The 16,880-nt window shown below is 48.3% G+C and overlaps 1 protein-coding gene across 9 annotated transcripts; it reads left to right on the top strand.

Moving 5' to 3' along the window:
• The first annotated feature begins 376 nt into the window (after nt 1–376).
• NSUN4 (NOP2/Sun RNA methyltransferase 4) lies at nt 377–16,318 on the top strand. Of its 9 annotated transcripts, none has more exons than XM_058717540.1 (7): nt 533–631; nt 4,179–4,315; nt 4,851–5,194; nt 9,399–9,553; nt 12,782–12,942; nt 14,126–14,250; nt 14,838–16,318. In XM_058717540.1, the coding sequence occupies exons 3-7, from the start codon at nt 4,905–4,907 to the stop codon at nt 15,112–15,114; spliced, it is 1,008 nt and encodes a 335-aa protein (XP_058573523.1). In that variant the 5' UTR covers nt 533–631; nt 4,179–4,315; nt 4,851–4,904; the 3' UTR covers nt 15,115–16,318. The 9 variants fall into 9 exon arrangements, with proteins under 9 accessions (XP_058573518.1, XP_058573523.1, XP_058573517.1 ...); XM_058717538.1 differs by lacking the exon at nt 533–631 and adding an exon at nt 1,629–1,743 and having other exon boundaries at nt 3,495–4,315; XM_058717537.1 differs by lacking the exon at nt 533–631 and adding an exon at nt 1,632–1,743 and having other exon boundaries at nt 3,291–4,315.
• Nucleotides 16,319–16,880: the final 562 nt, after the last annotated feature.

Below are 16,880 nucleotides of genomic sequence, written 5' to 3'. Positions count from 1 at the left end.
TGGGACCTACAGCTTACAGAATCCGAGAGGTCCTCTTCAAGAAAAACTACAAAATTAGGTACAGGGTCTTGCAAGGGGCACTGCAAACGGCAAGTTCTGAAATTTCAAGCTTGGTTACCTTCAGTATAAATCTGCCTCTGCCCACAAATCTGACCTCATTTTTCTCTACCTCAGGATCTTTCCTCGTGCAACTTCTGCCTAGAAGGCCCTTCCCGCCCCCATTTGCCTACTGCCACCTCCCGGTTTTCTCTGATCCCCCAGCTGGGTTAGGAGCCTTTACGGAATCTCTCCCAATGCTCCAAGCACCCAGGCAGAGACGCCATTCCGTGCGAATGGTTGCTCTTTCCCAGAACCCACAGAAAATCCCTGGAGGAGCGGGGCTCGGTTTGCACCTGGGCTGTAAAGGTGTGCTGAGCCCCGAACCTGAGGCCGCAGGAATTCCCTCCTGTTCTCGTCCAGAGTGGCGCCCCCACCTCCCCGGAACCCGCGGGTCGGCCCTTGCGGTTCCGGGCGGAATGACTCGGCGGTGCACGCTGATATGGCTGCGCTGGTAGTGAGGGGTGTGCCGGGCGTGCTGAAGCGTGCGCACTTCGCGACCATCCCGCGGAGACATCGACATAAGAAGAAATGGGTAAGGTCCAGCCGCTGGCCCACGAGGAAACAGTGACAGCGGCCTTTTGCCGCCGCCCCTCGGGAAACTTCTCTAGCCCTGCCACCTCCCGCCACTGTCGGATAGGTTCACTACTCCAGCCCCTCCGGAAGGCCCTTAGCCTCTTTTCCCCGCCCCTCAGGGGCCGTCTCTAGGCTCCTCCCTCTCGCATCTGTTACGTCATCGCCTCTATCTGCCCTGTTGCTTCGTCACAAATCTTCGGCTGTTTTAGTATGTCCGCTGTACCCCGACTCCGCCCCCCTAAGTTACGCCATCACCTCCGCCCTCATTCTTTCAGTTATGTCACCACCACGTGTTCCCCTGCTGTTGGTTACTTTCCCCTTGGCGCCCACTATCCCTTACACTTCCCTTCCTCCCTCTTCCCCGCCCTCCCCTTCTTTCCTACCCCGCCCCCCTTCATCCCTCCCTGCATGACCTCGTCTCCGCCTTTCCTCCTAGAACTTTCGGCCCGGCCGCCCTCACCCCTCGAAAAATGTCTTAGCGACAACCCCATCCTTCCTGGGTCTCCGCCGCCCACTGGGAAAGGATTCAACCCTGTCCTCACCCTCGAGGTGCCTCTGGCGTCCAGGCAAGGTTACAGCGATCACCCTGCCCACACTTCTGGCCTTTCCCCAGACCCAGGCAAAGGATGCAGCGACTCTCCTCACCCCCTGGAATCTCCTCACCTCTCCAGAGACCCTTTCTCTGGCCTCAGCTGTAGCCCTGGAATTTCTTCCATAACCGCCACGCCCGCCTCCCTACCCCCTCCGGTTCCCTCCCCGCCCCCACCGCCCCCACCGCCCCCTTCGCCCCCTTCCCCACCTCCACAGCCTCCCCTGCGCCCTGGGAGATGTTCTTTTGAACCCTGTTATCCACTCTTTGGAAGGCCTTACTGCCGTGAGCCTATTATCTCGGGTTCGCCCCCTTCGAGCCCTTGTTTTGACCGGCGCAGCCTTCTGGGGTCACCCTCTGTTCGCCCACGGAGCCCTTATTGCAGCTGGATCAGTCCCCTGAGAACACCGCATCCCTGTCCCCGAAGCCCTTACACTGACCAGCAGACTTACCTGTGTTACTGTGGATACCCTTCAGCCCTGGTAACCAGCCCTGTGACTTCCCCTCCTCTTCCTCATCGGCCCTCAGGAACCAGCCCAGTGACTTCTCCCACCCTCCCTCATGCGCCATTGGAAACTGGCCCAGTGACTCCACCTTCTGTCACTCATCAGCACCCAGGAACAGATCCCATGATTTCACCTTCCATCGGTCCTGGGTCCCAGGGAACTTGCCCCATCATGTCACCTTCTCTTACTCATAGGCCCCTGAGAACTACCCTCATTATGTCACCTCCTCTTGCTCACCGGCCCATGGAAACTAGACTTATAGCTTCCCCACTCCTTTCTCACAAGGTTTTGGAAACTGGGATCTCCCCTCTGCTCTCTCCCTGGTCCTCAGGGAGAAGTTATAATGACCCTCCTCTTTCTCCAGCATCTTCCCCACCCACTGGCAGCTTTTACCATGTCCACCTTAAGCCTCCAGACTCTTGTGAGCCTAAACCACAGCTTGACCTGCCCCTTAGGAAAAATTTCTGTGGCTCCCCACTTTCTTCTCAGGCAGGTACATCTGGCTCTCCCAGCTCACCTCAGGAGAGCTCTTATCACTGTTCTCATTTTTCTCCAGAGGCCCATGTACCTGCCCCCGGTAGCCCTTATTGTGCCATCCGCCTATCCCCTAAGAGTACTGGTTCTCTTTGCTCACCCCCGTCCCAGGCTCCCATAAAGCCTTGCTTGGAGTCAATTTTAACCTGGGAGACTAGTGGGAACTCTTACCTCTTGGTAGAGTCAGGCACCCCGATTTCTTGTGCCCCCTGTGCTCCCTGTCCTCCCTGTCCTCCTTGTCCTCCTTGTCCCCCTTGTCCCCCCTGTCCCCAGGAACCACCTCTTCCCCTCTCCTCTTGCTGTCCTTATACTGTCGTCTCCTTCCCTTCACCCCTGGACAACCAGTTTATATCTCCATCCCAGTCACCCCCCTGCGGAAGCTGTAATGAACCCCCTCTCCCTACCCCAGTTTGCCCCCAAGTGAAGTCCCCCAAATCCTCAGAGTTAAAACAACCATGTGCTCTCCACAGATGTCGCTCCCTGGTCATCCCTCTCCAGCACACTCCTTTTGACCAGCCCAGGGCCCCTAAGGCCAGCGCCTCCCCTCCACCACCGTCCCACCCTTCTGGTCCTTCTTGTATGGTGACATCCATTACCACTTGCTCAAATCCCTGCCCCAAAGAAATTCCCCAAGGAACTACCTTACCTACTGTGATCCCTAGGACCCTCAAACCTGTTATCCCCACTTGTCTTCCCCTTCGCCTTCCTTTTGGTACTGTCTCACCCAATAGTTATGCTCAGAGCAGCCCCCATGGATTCTCCATAGGACCCCCATGCAGTACCCATATATATTCTGTGGTTTCCTCGACCCCTGATCCCTGCCCACTCCTTGCTTCCCTCAATCAATCCATTTGCCCCTCTCAGTGTCATAAACTGCCCATGGTGCCCCCCTGTGGCATCTATAGCACTTCCAGGGGCCCAGCCCAACCTTATCGCCAGCCTGTGGCACCTCCTTGTTCCACCCACATCTATTCTTTTATCCCTTTGAGAACACCCTTTGATCCTCAAAGTTTACCCATTGGCCCCCAAACCCGGTGCCACCCCGATACTATGCCCTGTGGCTTCCACGTCTACTCTGTGGCTCCTCGAGTCTCCTGCAAAGAGTGCCCCCAGGTACCCTTCAGCTGTCCTTTGCCTTCATCCAAGACTTCCAGCTGTAGCACTAATGTCAGCCGTAGCTTAACTGTTATTAGTGAATGCCAGAGCAGTGCCAGCCAGAGCAAGAGTTCCCGCCAAAGCAGAAGTCAGAGCCAGAATGAGAATACCCACCACCCCTGCAGAAGTCGAAGTCAGAGCAAGAGTCTCCATCCTCACAGAAGTCAGAGTCGGAACAAGAGTCCTAGTCGAAAGAGAAGTCGGAGCCGGAGCAATAGTTCCCACCAAAGCATAAATCAGGATAAGAGCGAGTGTCATAGCAGAAATCAGGGCCAGAGTGAGAGCTCTCCATGTAGCAAAAGTCAGGGCCAAATCAAGAGTGGCCTCCATGGCAAAAGTCGGAGCCGAAGCAAGAGTTCCTGCCATGGCAAAAGGCAAGGCAAGAGCAAGAGTCCCTCCCACAGCAGGAGCCGGAGCAAGAGTCCCTGTCCCAGCAAAAGTCGAGGCCAGAGTGAGAGTCCCCACCATAGCAGAAGTCATGGTGGGAGCAAGAGTCCTCGCCATAGCAAGAAATGAGGGCCAGAGGAAGAGTTCTGACCAAATCAAAAATGCAGACCAGAGCAAAATTCATAGACAATAACAGGACTGCCAGCCATAGCAAGCGCCCAGCTGTGGCAACGCGGATCAACCTGAGGACTCCTCAGCTGAGGTCTTCATTTTCCTCGTAATCTGTGTTTATGCTCTGCAAGGTTGACTCATGTCTCTCTCTGCTACCCCCATAGAAGTCCCCATTTTGGCTCACACCTCAAGGTTTCTGTGAGCTCCCTTTATCCCATGTTCCTGGGGTATAAGAACTCCCCGAATGACCCTCAACCCTGTGATTCTGAGCATTATGGTGTCAGCCACTGCATGCCATTAGGTAAGTTACCTTATACCTGTCCATCGAATGTGGAGGGTTGATATTTTTTTGTATCCCATCGAGCTATCTGTTGTGGTGCTCACATAAGCTAGGACACCAGGAAATGCTTTAGAAGATGGAAGGACTGTTCAGAGAGAAAGCGTCTTTTGTTTTTAAGGCTGAAGCTTCCCGGGGCCTTCATAGATTCTTCCAACCTTCGGTAGGCCCCCCTCAAGAGTCCTATCCTGAGCTGCCATTTTCTTAAGTTCTTCTTACTCCCAGGCCTGAGGGAGTGCCCCGCACCTTTCTTGGTGACCCCACCTGCTGTTGTGAGAGCTACAGCTTGTTTTCTCTCACAACACTGAGATAGAAGGGCCGACTTCCTACTACTTTTCTCTCTCACACTTCTCTTCTGGCTGGCAGAGGTAGGATGCAAAGGCAGGAGTGGGCACTAGCTGGAACCATATTGGCTGCAGGGCTCTGAGGTATTGGTGAGGTTAGGTGGGAGGGGAGAGGCAAGGCTGGAAGACCAATAAGGCTGTTCTTTTCCTTTTAGGCTGCCACAGAGCCCAAATTTCCTGCCACTCAACTGGCTCTGCAGAATTTTGACATGACCTACAGTGTGCAATTTGGTGATCTTTGGCCATCCATCCGGGTCAGTCTCCTTTCAGAGCAGAAGTATGGTGCACTGGTCAATAACTTTGCTGCCTGGGATCATGTGAGTGGAAAGCTGGAGAAGTTGAGTGCCAGGGACTTTGTGAATGACTCCATCTCCCATGGGGAACTGGAGCTTGAGAGTGGCCAAACTGCAACTCCATCCCTAGCCTCTGGGACCTGCAGCCCGAACCTTCGATGCTTCACTTTCGCCAGAGGGGATGTCAGCCGGTTCCCCCCTGCCAGGTAGGATCTGGAGTCATGGCTAGGGCCATCCTGAGTGTCTACAGGAAGTAGACAGCAGGAGACCCAGCTTTTGTCCCATTTAATGAGGATCCTAATATTGCTAATATTTACTGAGTGCTTATACATGCTAGGCATTTTTCTAAGTGTTGTGTGTGCATTATCCATGATCTCCTTTTGTTCTGTCAACAGCACTCTGAGGTAGGTAATATTATTGTTCCTCTTTTATATTTGAGGAGACTGAGGTGCAGAGAAGTTACTTGCTTGCTTTAGGTTCCTTGGATAGCAGGTGATGCAGCTAGGACTTAGACCCAGGCAGTTTGACCCCAAAATCTGCACTTTGAACCTGCTCTTCTCCGCTACCTCCCATCGAAGAGTGCTCTAACTTGAGCACTTAACACCCTCCACAGTTAAAGTGTGTATTATTTATAAGGGCTTTCTCATTTTGCCCTCACAGCCACCCATCCAAGTGAGTGGGACAGGTAAGCTCATGGTACCAAAGAACAAGTGGGACTTGCTAGGGACACCAAGTACCAGAGGGGCGTGGTGGTGAGGGGACTCCTGGTCTTCTGATCCAGTGCTCAGATTTATATATAAAGTTGGATGAAAAAGACTCTTGCGATCAAATGCTGTGTTGTGCTTTAGAAACTGAGAAAACGAGAGCTCAATGTTAGTTGTAGGATATGGGAATTGATCTTTGAGGGACTGATTCGCTCATTCAGTAAATAATTATTGTCTACCAAATGCCAGGCCTTCTTAAGTGCCTGGGTTACAGGTGCAAAAGCCCTCATTGACCTTACAGTCTAGTGAGGAAGATAAGTATTGAGAAACTATTTACAATTGTGACAAGTGCCACAAAAGAAAAGTACAAGGTGCTATGAGGTATTATAACTAGGAGATCTAACGCAGTCTTTTCTGAGGAAGTGAAATTTAAGCTTAGACCTGAAAATGAGTAGAAATTACAGCTGGTGGCATGCGGATAGTGACAGGCCAAAAAAGCTGGCAGGAGCCAAATTTTGAAAGTCTAAGCCATGAGGGATTTTGGACTTTTTCTCTAAAAGGAAGAGGGAGCCATGAAAAGTGTTAAGGTGGGGAATGACATAACCAGATTTGAATTTTTGAGATATTTTTCTGGCTGCTGTGTGGAAAACAAATTGAAGAGGGGTGAGGCTATGTATCAAATATGAAATAGGGAAGTAAATTAGGAAGCTTTTGCAATAGCTCTGGCTGCTGGCTTGAGGGAGGGCTACATGCTTAGTAAAGCTAGAAGGTAAGGCTGGAAGAGTATGTGGGGGGCCATGTATGGGAATCTTGAATGCCAGGAGCTTATAGGTTGGGAGAAGGGGAATTTTCTGATGGCCCAGGGTTGCTTATAAATGGTTGGACCTGCCAGGGCTGAATGGCTTCAGACGATGCACTCTTTAGTACATATTGCTGTAAATTGCCAAGATCTGTTCTAGAGAACTGGTGGAAAGGGTTTCTAAGTAGGGGAAAGGCAATAATGCACAGTGGTTATAAGCATGGGCTTTGGAGTCAAGAAAACCTAGATTTGGATTCTAGCTTCATTACTTATTGGACATTAGCTTTGAATAACTGACGCTTGGTTTCCTTTCCTGGAAAATAATCTGGAAAATGATGGTACTGATACTATAACTCATTGTGTGGCAGCTGCTATTCTAAGCACTTGACTTCTATTAGTTCCTTTCATTTTCACAATAATCCTATATGGCATGTACTCTTATTGCAGATGAGGAAACTGATGCACAGAGAAATTGAGTCATTTGCTAAAGGCACACAATTGTTGAGCACCTGGGCTGGATTTGAGATGCAGCCAGTGTGACTCTGGATCCTGGGTTCTGCTGCATCACAGGGCTGTGGTGAGGCCTGAATGGAGTGATGTATACGAGACACCTAGTGTAGTACCTGTGGTAGAGCACTCCTAAACAGTATCTCTTACTGTCTGTGTCATTCTCATCGAAGTTATGCTTCAGGAGGATCACTGTAATAAATTGGGGTGGGAGGAAGATAGATTGGGGCAGGATTAGAGACCGGTTTGGAGGCATTGGTCTTAGGCAGAACCATAGACTAAGCAGGGTTTCCTAAGTTGCCTACGGTGCTTGGCTTCTATTCAGTGAAGTTTGGGTTTCCTTCTCATCTTGATAGGCTCCCTATAAATCAAGGGAATCTTAACCTCTCAGGAGGTCAAGGATGTATTTAGGGAGTCCAGGAACCTCCTGAAATTGTCTGAAAAACTGTTGTGCTTTTTGTTGTTGTTGTTGTTGTTGTTGAAAAGAGGGACTGTAGCTTTCAGCAGATTCTCAAAACTGTCTGAACCAAAAAAAGGTTAAGTGACACTTCCAAAGGAAGGAACTGGATGAGAATGAGTTTTGTAGACCAGTGCTGGTTGATTCTCTTTTGCAGGGGCAATGGGCACACAGCTTCAGGGACAATCCAGGCATGATTCGATTTTGAAAGTATCCTATTATAGTCTGAGCCTGTCTGCGAAGGTGTTACAACCTCAAGACCGGGGATTATAGCTTTTGTAGCAAACCCTCAGTGCTGCTATGTCTCATGTCTCATCACATTTTTCTCCCAGAGCCTTCCTGTCAGGGCAGCAAAGGTCAGCTTTCTGTCTTCTTGAGTCTGTCCCCAATGGCTGAGCTGTGTCTCAGGCAGGGGAATGGCTTATGACAACTGGCCTGGGAGTGACCATTAGGTTGTTGTCTGTCGTCCCTCTCTCTACCCACATGGATCCTGCCTGTCTTCATGCCTCATTGGCTCTCACTTGGACTTTCATCACAGCCTCATCACTGGTGTCTGTTTCTAATGTGTTCTTTCTAGCCTACCTAGCTTTCTAAAACTCTATTTAGGTGATCATGTCATTTTCTTTACAAACTGGTAACTGCCTCCAGGTTACAGTCCAAACTCCTTAGCATAGGGTCCTAGGCTTTCTACAACCTGGCCTCTACCTGCTTTTCAACCTCAATCTCCTCCACTTTGTATTTCTGCTGCTGAAGATTTCTCATTGTTTCTGAAAGGAGGTATGAGTTTGCATGCTTCTGTGCCTTCGCTTGGTCTTTTCTCTTCTCTTGGAATGCTCCTGTTTCTTCCTCCATCCCTCCCTTTTTTCACCTAATAGGGCCTGTTTCTTCATCAGGCCTGACTCAGGTAACTGTGAGAGGGACAAGTGATGGCGCTCTTCTCTGAACCCAGAAAGCATTTTGTATCTTAATATGTAACCCAATAAGACTGAGCTCCTATTGTATGCAAGGTGGTGTTTCAGGTGCTGAGGTTATTCCAGTGAACAAACAAAGTCTCTGTCTTTATTCTAAAGAGGGAGGAGGAGGAGAGTACACACACACACCCCTGTACATATAAAGTGAACAATAAGTGCCTTAAAGAAAAGTAGTGTCACATAGAGAGATAGGAAGTGATGGGAGTGGGGGAGGGGTGCTGTTTTATTTTTATTTATTTTTTAAGTTTTATTTTATTCTTTTAAAATTTATTTTGAGAGAGATAGGGAGCAAGTGGGGGAGGGACAGAGAGAGAGAGAATCCCAAGCAGGCTCCTCACTGACAGCGCAGAGCCCGATGTGGGGCTCAAACCCACAGATGGTGAGATCGTGACCTGAGCTGAAGAGTCAGACGCTTAACCAACTGAGCTACCCAGGTACCCCTATGTATTTTTTAAATGTTTATTTATTTTTGAGAGAGAGAGAGAGAGAGAGAGCATGCGTGTGCCCATACGTGAGTGAGCAGGGGAGGGGCAGAGAGAGGGGGACAGAATCTGAAGCAGGCTCTGGGCTGACAGCAGTGAGCCTGATGCTGGGCTCAAACTCAGGAACCGTGAGATCATGACCTGAGCGGAAGTTGGTTGCTTAACCGACTAAGCCATCCAGGCGCCCCTGAAGATTTTAATTTTAAGTAATCTCTGCACCCAATGTGGGGCTCAAACCAACAACCCTGTGATCAAGCATTGCATGCTCCACCAGCTGAGCCAGTCAGGTGCCCCTTGATCTGTGTTTTAAATGGGTCACTCTGCCTGCTGTGTGGATGAATGAGTGAGTGAATAAGTGAGTGTGGGTCTGAGAAATGAGTTTTTGGTGAGTAGAACTCAGTAACCCCCGAGGGCATGGACTTGGTGGCCTTGACTTCCAGTGGGTCTCCTGACTTGGAGTTGGACTATAAGGTGGTCTCCTCTCTTGTAGGCTTGGCAGCCTGGGTGTCATGGACTACTACCTGATGGATGCTGCTTCCTTGCTGCCTGTCTTGGCCCTTGGCCTGCAGTCTGGTGACACTGTGCTTGACTTATGTGCGGCCCCTGGGGGAAAGACACTAGCACTGCTTCAGACTGGCTGTTGCCGTAAGTCAGAGGGCTGGTGTCTTGGGCAGTGAGGGCTCCCTACCTCACCCAGTCAGGGGCATACCGAATCTGATGGGATTTCAGGTCTCAAGGTCAGAGTATACTCAAGGAGTATACTCAAGGAGTATAGTGCTTGCTTGCTAAGGTGGAGTATTTGTGTTTGCAGCTGTCTCTCCTCTCTCTCTGTGTCAGTTGGCCAAAGAAGATTGCTGAGCAGAGCAAGGTCTCTGGAGGCAGACTAAAGTGGGGCCCTGACCAATCTATATCTGACACTTTTACTGCTCTGTATCTGTTTACTTTGTCTCTAAGTTCCATTTCCTTAGTCTGCCAGCTAAAGCAATAAGATCTGGCTGCAGCCACCCTTTATAGCTTTATGTCATTCTTCCTCAGACTTTATATGCTTCAGCCACATCCTGCTACTCTCTGTTTCTTGAATAAGCCTCCATCTTTTGCTCATGTTCCATTTTCTCTCTAGAATACCCTCCATCCTATCCTAGCTGGCCTGCTTATATCCTTTTAGCTTTCAAGTCCCAGCTCAAGTGTGCCACCTCCTGGAAAGTCTTCCCTCATGACCTCTAGGGGCTGGTTGCAAAGTGATGCCTCTGTCTCCTATGCTCCCTTACCATGGGCAGTATCCTAGCAACTGTTAGCACATTAGCCTTGCATCAGAGCTTTACCGGGTATGCATCTTCTCCCTCTTCAAGATTATGAATTCCCTGGGGATAGGCCCAAGTCTAATCGCAGTAGTGCAGCCACCAGCCTGGGCTATGTGTACCATAAGAGTTCACTTCAGCCATCTACTGGCTGACATCCTGCCTTAAAATAGGCAACACTTTTGCCTTGGGGATTTGAGAAATACCCAGAGCAGGACTGTGGTTTTTCCACTTCCCCTGCCAGTTTTCTCTTGCCTTGTGCCCTAGCCTTTTTGTTGGACCTGGGCCCTTCTCTTCAGTTCTTGTCAGCCAACTTGCATAGTTTGGGTTAGCTTCCAGTCGTGTCGTAGACCCTATGGGTGATTGAGCAAGGTTGCACATTTGATCTTACCTCCTGGAAGTGCAGAGGGAGAGGAGAAAAAGTGTTGATATGGTTTAATGACTCCAGTTCAGGAGATCCCAGCCTCTGTGCTGGGCTGTGCTGATCTGACTGACTGCTGTAGGAATCCATCAGAAAGGGGATGAATGAGGTAGGGTTACTTGGAAGAAGAGGAACTTGAACTAAGAGGCGGGAGAAGGGCCAAGGATAAGTAACTGAGAGTCGCTTTTCTAAGGTGTACTAAATTACCAGCACCTTACCCCCATCCTGGCCCCTCACCAAAGTGAGTCCTTGATTCCAGTCAACAAAGGCAATTTCGAGTTTACCTAGTCTAGCCCTCATATTTTACAGAGGAGGAAATTGAGTCCTGAAGAGATGAAATAACTTAACTTTTACCTGAGTTGGAGATAGAGCCAGAACTGGAACCCAGCTTTTTCTGTTCTTAGTTCCTGGCCTTCTGCAAATTTCTCCTGAGCAGAGAATCCAATTTTTACTTCTTTGAGTGCCCTCAAAAATTGGGACTCTATGTGTTTGTGGGAACACTAAGCTTGTTCATGGGAGTGACCAGTCCCAGTGGATAAGGTATGTACTCTCTAGTTCTTCACTGCAGCTCCTGCCTCCTTTTCATTCCTTGACTCTGAGGCCAGGTATCAGTCATCATTTGTTATCAAGCTTACAGTAATATTTTTTTCTTATAGGAGATCTAAGAACAAAGTAATTAAGCTCTTTCTTTTTCTTTTTTAATTTTATTTATTTATTTTGAGAAAGAGAGAAAGAGCACGAGCGGGGAGGGGCAGAGAGAGAGGGAGAGACAGGATCCCAAGCAGGCTCCGTGGTGTCAGCACAGAGCCCAACATGGGGCTTGAACTCACGAACCATGAGATCATGACCTCAGCTGAAACCAAGAGTTGGATGCTTAACCGACTGAGCCACCCAGGTGCCCCACAGTGAGCTCTTTTTTGTTTTGTTTTGTTTTAATTTTTTTTTAACTTTTATTTATTTTTGAGACAGAGAGAGACAGAGCATGAACGGGGGAGGGTCAGAGAGAGAGGGAGACACAGAATCCGAAACAGGCTCCAAGCTCTGAGCTGTCAGCACAGAGCCCGACGTGGGGCTCAAACTCACGGACCGCGAGATCATGCCCTGAGCCGAAGTTGGCCGCTTAACCGACTGGGCCACCCAGGTGCCCCAGTGAGCTCTTTTTTGAATTCGCACCTGTCACAAAAGGGAAAGTGAAAGACAGATGGTAAGTTAATTAGGATTAGGTTTGGTCATATAAAACAGAAAATCAACAAATTGGCTTAAAGAAGTTTATTTCTGTCTTACATAAGAGAACTGGGATATCAGCAGTCGGGGCTGGTATGGAGTCTACACAGTCTTAGGGAGTTGGGCTCCTTTATTCTTTTTGCAACCTATTTTATTTCTGGCTTCCATCGTCAGGATTGCCTCATGGCTTAAGATGGCTCCTAGAACTCCAGTTATCACATTCAAGTTCAAGACAGGAAGAAAAGATTGGGTAAAAGGGGCACATCTAATTGCATTAACTTCTTTTGAACATCTCCCCAGAAATCCCACACGATAATTATGCCTATAACTCATTGACCAAAACTTAGCCATATAGTCATACTTAGTTATAAAAGGAGGCTGGGAAATGGGGCACATCGCTCCCCTCTACCTCAAATAAAACTGGAGTTCTATTAATAAGGAATGGGAAGAGAATATATTTTTGGTAAATAATGTATAGCATCTGCCAAAGATGTAGAGAGAGACACGTGATTCAAGAAAAGTAGGGGAGAGCATATTTGTTTAGAAATATTCATACTTGGTCTGCTTTATTTATTTACATATCCTTTCTGGCTGGTGTAGGTGTTTGCCTTTGCAACTCCTGCTCTCGAGTGTCTAGGACTGTGCCATGCACATAGTAAACGTTTCTTCTCCACTTGCCCCTGCCCCTGCCCCTGCCCCTGGGGCCTGCATTGATTGGCTGTGCCTGAGAATTGGTCTGATTCTCCATCAGCACCATTGCTGGTGTGATGTTTTGTTGGGCGATGGGTTTGAGGTTTCTTTATTCTCACAGGCATTTTAATGTCCAGACTACCCACAGCTATCTATAGATTGGTGCAATCCCTATCAAGTTTCCGATGGTATTTGTTTTTCAGAATTAGAAAAACAATGCTAAAATTTATATTCCCACAGGCAATCTCGCTGCCAATGATCTGTCCACTTCTCGAACAGTCAGACTACAGAAGGTTCTTCACAGCTATGTGCCTCAAGATATCAGGGATAGGAATCGAGTTCGAGTCACCTCATGGGATGGCAGGAAGTGGGGAGAACTGGAGGGGGACACCTATGACCGGGTAAGTGATTCCTGACCTGAGACATCGAGCTAGTCGAATCTGGCCTTCCCATCTCAGCTGCAGACCCTGAGTGAGTAAGATCCAGCCCTCCATATTTGGGGATGTAGGGCCATTTCTGGACCTCGCCAGCTCTCTGTGTGTGATTGAGAGAACACAGCCTTCTTCACAGTCATCAGTAGTGTCTTCATTGGAGACAATTAACAGGAAAGAGTTTGAACCTGACTGAGTGGGAAAAGGGTTATTTCTCAAGTAAAATTCACAGCTCTCTTCCATAGATGAATTTTTTTTTTTTGGAAACATAATTATAGGACTTTTTCTTTTGTTTTAATTTTTGTTTTTGTCTCTTGTGCCTAGCACAGAGTATAGGCTCTTAGTAAATGAATGGATGATTTTATATTTCTTACTTTAAAACTTTCCATATTGGATATGATGTTTCAGCATAAAATAATTTTGAATCCTGATCCTGTTATTCAGTATATTAGCTACCTTCTGGGCATTGTATCATTTTGTAAATTGGATATTTCATTCAAATAGCCAAGGACAGAGTCCTAAACCATGAAGGGCACCTGGCTGGCTCAGTCAGTAGAGCATACAACTCTCTAATGTTGTTGTTGTTGTTGTTTTTTTTTTTTAATTTATTTTTGAGACAGAGAGAGCAGGAGCATGAGAGGGGCAGAGAGAGAGGGAGACATAGAATCTGAAACAGGCTCCAGGCTCTGTGCTGACAGCACAGAGCCCAACACGGGGCTCGAACTCACGAACTGTGAGATCATGACTTGAGCCGAAGTCAGATGCTTAAGCAACTGAGCCACCCAGGCACCCCAAGAGCATGCAACTCTTGATCTCAGGGTTGTAGGTATGAGCCCCATGTTGGATGTAGTTATTACTTAAAATCTCTAAAAAAAGGGAAAGCCTTCTTTCTAGGTTGATATCAATTATTTAATTATGGTTACTTAGGTATTGGCTTTGGTTTTTTGACTAGCCATGAGTATACCTAAATATACTCTTTTCCCACTCATTATTTCCCAGTTGTCTACCAGGTTAAAGTGAGAAGCTTTGTCAGGTACTCTGCAATGGAAGGATGGGCAGAGGGAGCACTGAGTGAAACCTCTCAGGGCAAGGGCCTAAGGGAGAGGAGCCAGTAAGGAGCTCTAACACAGTACCCTTTAACACTTGTGGGTAGGTGCTGGTGGATGTGCCCTGTACCACAGACCGCCACTCCCTTCATGAGGAGGAGAACAACATCTTTCAGCGGTCGAGGAAGAAGGAGCGGCAGATGTTGCCTATGCTTCAGATGCAGCTGCTCGCGTGAGTAACAGATTTATAAAAACTGAGGACTTTGTGCCACAGTGCTCCAGGGGACCAGTCACTTGGGGAACTGCGAGCTCTTGCCAACACCATCACCCACAGAAGGGTCTTCTGATTGAGGAACTTCCAGATATGATAGGATGGCCTTTCTCTGGAACACACAAACCCTATGTGGTAGGACACACATAGCAGGGTGGGCGGCACAGATTCATTTACGTTATCTTACCTCCACGCTAGTCTCAGTCCCAGTGAGTGGCACAAGTTTGAAAGCTTGAAAAAAGTTACTGAAGTCAAGACTCGGTAGGGCTGGTAAGGATTCAGTGCACAGCTAGCACCAGGGTTTGGCCCATAACCAGAGTCAGAGTTCAGGGGATTGCTTCCAGAGGAGAGCCCATGGAGTAAGGTTGGGTTGCTGCTCTCTTTCGAGAATGACTTTTCTGGTGGTATCTTTGGGGGAGAGACTTCAGAAGCTAACACAGCTGCGCAGCCCACAGTAGACTCCACTGTGCATGCTTCTAGCTCCTCCTGTTGTCCTTCTGCTTCTGGGAAGCTCAGTAGTCACTGATTTTCTCTCTTTCTGGTTTCAGGGCTGGACTCCTTGCCACCAAACCAGGAGGCCACGTTGTCTATTCCACCTGCTCACTCTCGCATTTACAGAATGAGTATGTGGTGCAAGGCACCATCGAGTTCCTGGCCAATCAATACAGCATCAAGGTTCAGGTGGAAGACCTGAGTCACTTCCGAAAGCTTTTCATGGACACATTTTCTTTCTTCCCATCCTGCCAGGTTGGGGAACTGGTAATCCCAAACCTCTTGGCCAATTTTGGGCCTATGTACTTTTGCAAAATGTGTAGGCTGACATAGCATCACCCGGTTCCCAAAGTCCTGGGGTAGGAAGGTAAAGGGTATACTTCCATAGAGGCACCAGAAACCAAGACCAGTGGCAAAGATGCACTCTGGGTCCTATCTCCATCATGTTGAAGTCTTTGTGTAGACAATTCTCAGCATTAGAAAGTAGGAGTTTTTCTGTCCTACTGTCCAATTATGGAGCATCAGCAGGTTTCTCACTCACTTATTGTACCCCCTTCCCCCATTTCTAAGCCTGTGCTAAAGGTTCCTGCCCGATTAGGGGCTTAGGAGGAAGAGGAGCCAGTGAGCAGGCCCACACTTTAAGCTGTAAACTTGGGGAGAAGCATTTAGCCAATAAAATTATTTAAGTTCCATAGAGCTGGGGCTGTAGTTGGGGCCTCATGTCAGTCCAAGTACTGTTAGTTCCATTTGTACCAGCTGCTGCTACTGAGCACTAGCTCCTAGGGGTCCAAAGCCCAGGAACTCAGCCTGGTTACAGACCTCTGGTTACAGAGCACCTCTCCCATTTGAAGTGAGTTCTGTGTGATCAGTCTTCAGCAGCCAATGGGCCCAAACAAGCCTCCCTAATTTCTTCAGATGACCCATGATCTAATTTAAGGAACAAGCAACTAAAAACGTTAAGCCAATGCATGATAATCTGCTTACTTATACCGAGAAAGCTCTCCCGAGCTGCACAATGGAAGCCACTCCTCCTGCTGTCCACAGCACTGCTGCCCAAGGTGGCTGGGGAAGCTGCTTCTGCCACAGGGCTGTGCTCCTCTTCTGTGTGTTTCTCCCATTGTTCATTCATCTAGCAAGTGTTCCTTGAGCTCCTGTGTGACAGCTCAGCCAGGGAGCTGTTGGAGGTGTAGCAGTTGGGACTGTGGGAGGTGAGACCTCCTCATCCTTCTTCATGCAGCTCTCCTTTTGCTTTCTGAGCACCTCAGCAGCTCCTAGTATCTTCTTCTGTTATGCTTTTGTTTTGTTTTTCTTGTTCCTGGTCTGTGGCCAAGCTCTGGTTTCCATTGTTCGGCCCACCCCCAAATCCCTGAGCTCTTCCCCAGTGTCACAGGGCCTCATCTTCCAGAGTGTATGAAGTTTGGGTCGATATTACATCACTGCTGACTGCATGCTAGTTATGTTGTTTTTGTAACTTTAACGTAAAGAAGGTAATCCTTTAATGGCATGGATATTAAAAGTTGCTTGGTCACTTGCAAAATATTGCTTTTTTTAATTAAAAATTTTTTTTCCTGAAAAACTGGTTCTTGTGCAGAAAAGGGAGCATAATTTCAGAATACTTATGTTCCTGGTCCTTCCCACTTTCGTTATCCCTCTTCTTCCTCTTTTTGTCACTCATTTTGTTCTTTATGCCTTTCCTGCTAATTCTTGTTTGGGTATTAGAGGTGTCAGCTGAGAAGGATTTTAGATAAGGTTAAGCCCTCTCTTTTCTTGGGATTTGCATTGTAACTGAGGGCCCTGGAAGATCTTCCAGACTCAAAATCAAGTGAAGCTAGGAAGATGGAGCTCGAGGGAGTAGGACCTTAATTAGTCTCCATATATGGTATGTGGTCCCTGTCTGCTATTTACTCTGCACTCAGTATTGGCTGAGCCTGGGAGGCCTCAGGTGCCTAGGCTTCTGCCCTGCCTCCTGGGTATCCAGCCTGGTGCTAACTAAATGCTAAGCAGTGATAATTCAAGAAGAGAGGGCCTCTTGCTCCGGGAGTCCCAATCAAATTGATGATAGACTGACCCAAATAGAAAAAGCAGAGAACTACTTTGGA

Source organism: Neofelis nebulosa, chromosome 2 (assembly GCF_028018385.1).
Source record: "Neofelis nebulosa isolate mNeoNeb1 chromosome 2, mNeoNeb1.pri, whole genome shotgun sequence".
NCBI lineage: Eukaryota > Metazoa > Chordata > Mammalia > Carnivora > Felidae > Neofelis > Neofelis nebulosa.
Note: the sequence above shows the minus strand (reverse complement) of the source record. Positions and strands in the feature narration are given on the sequence as shown.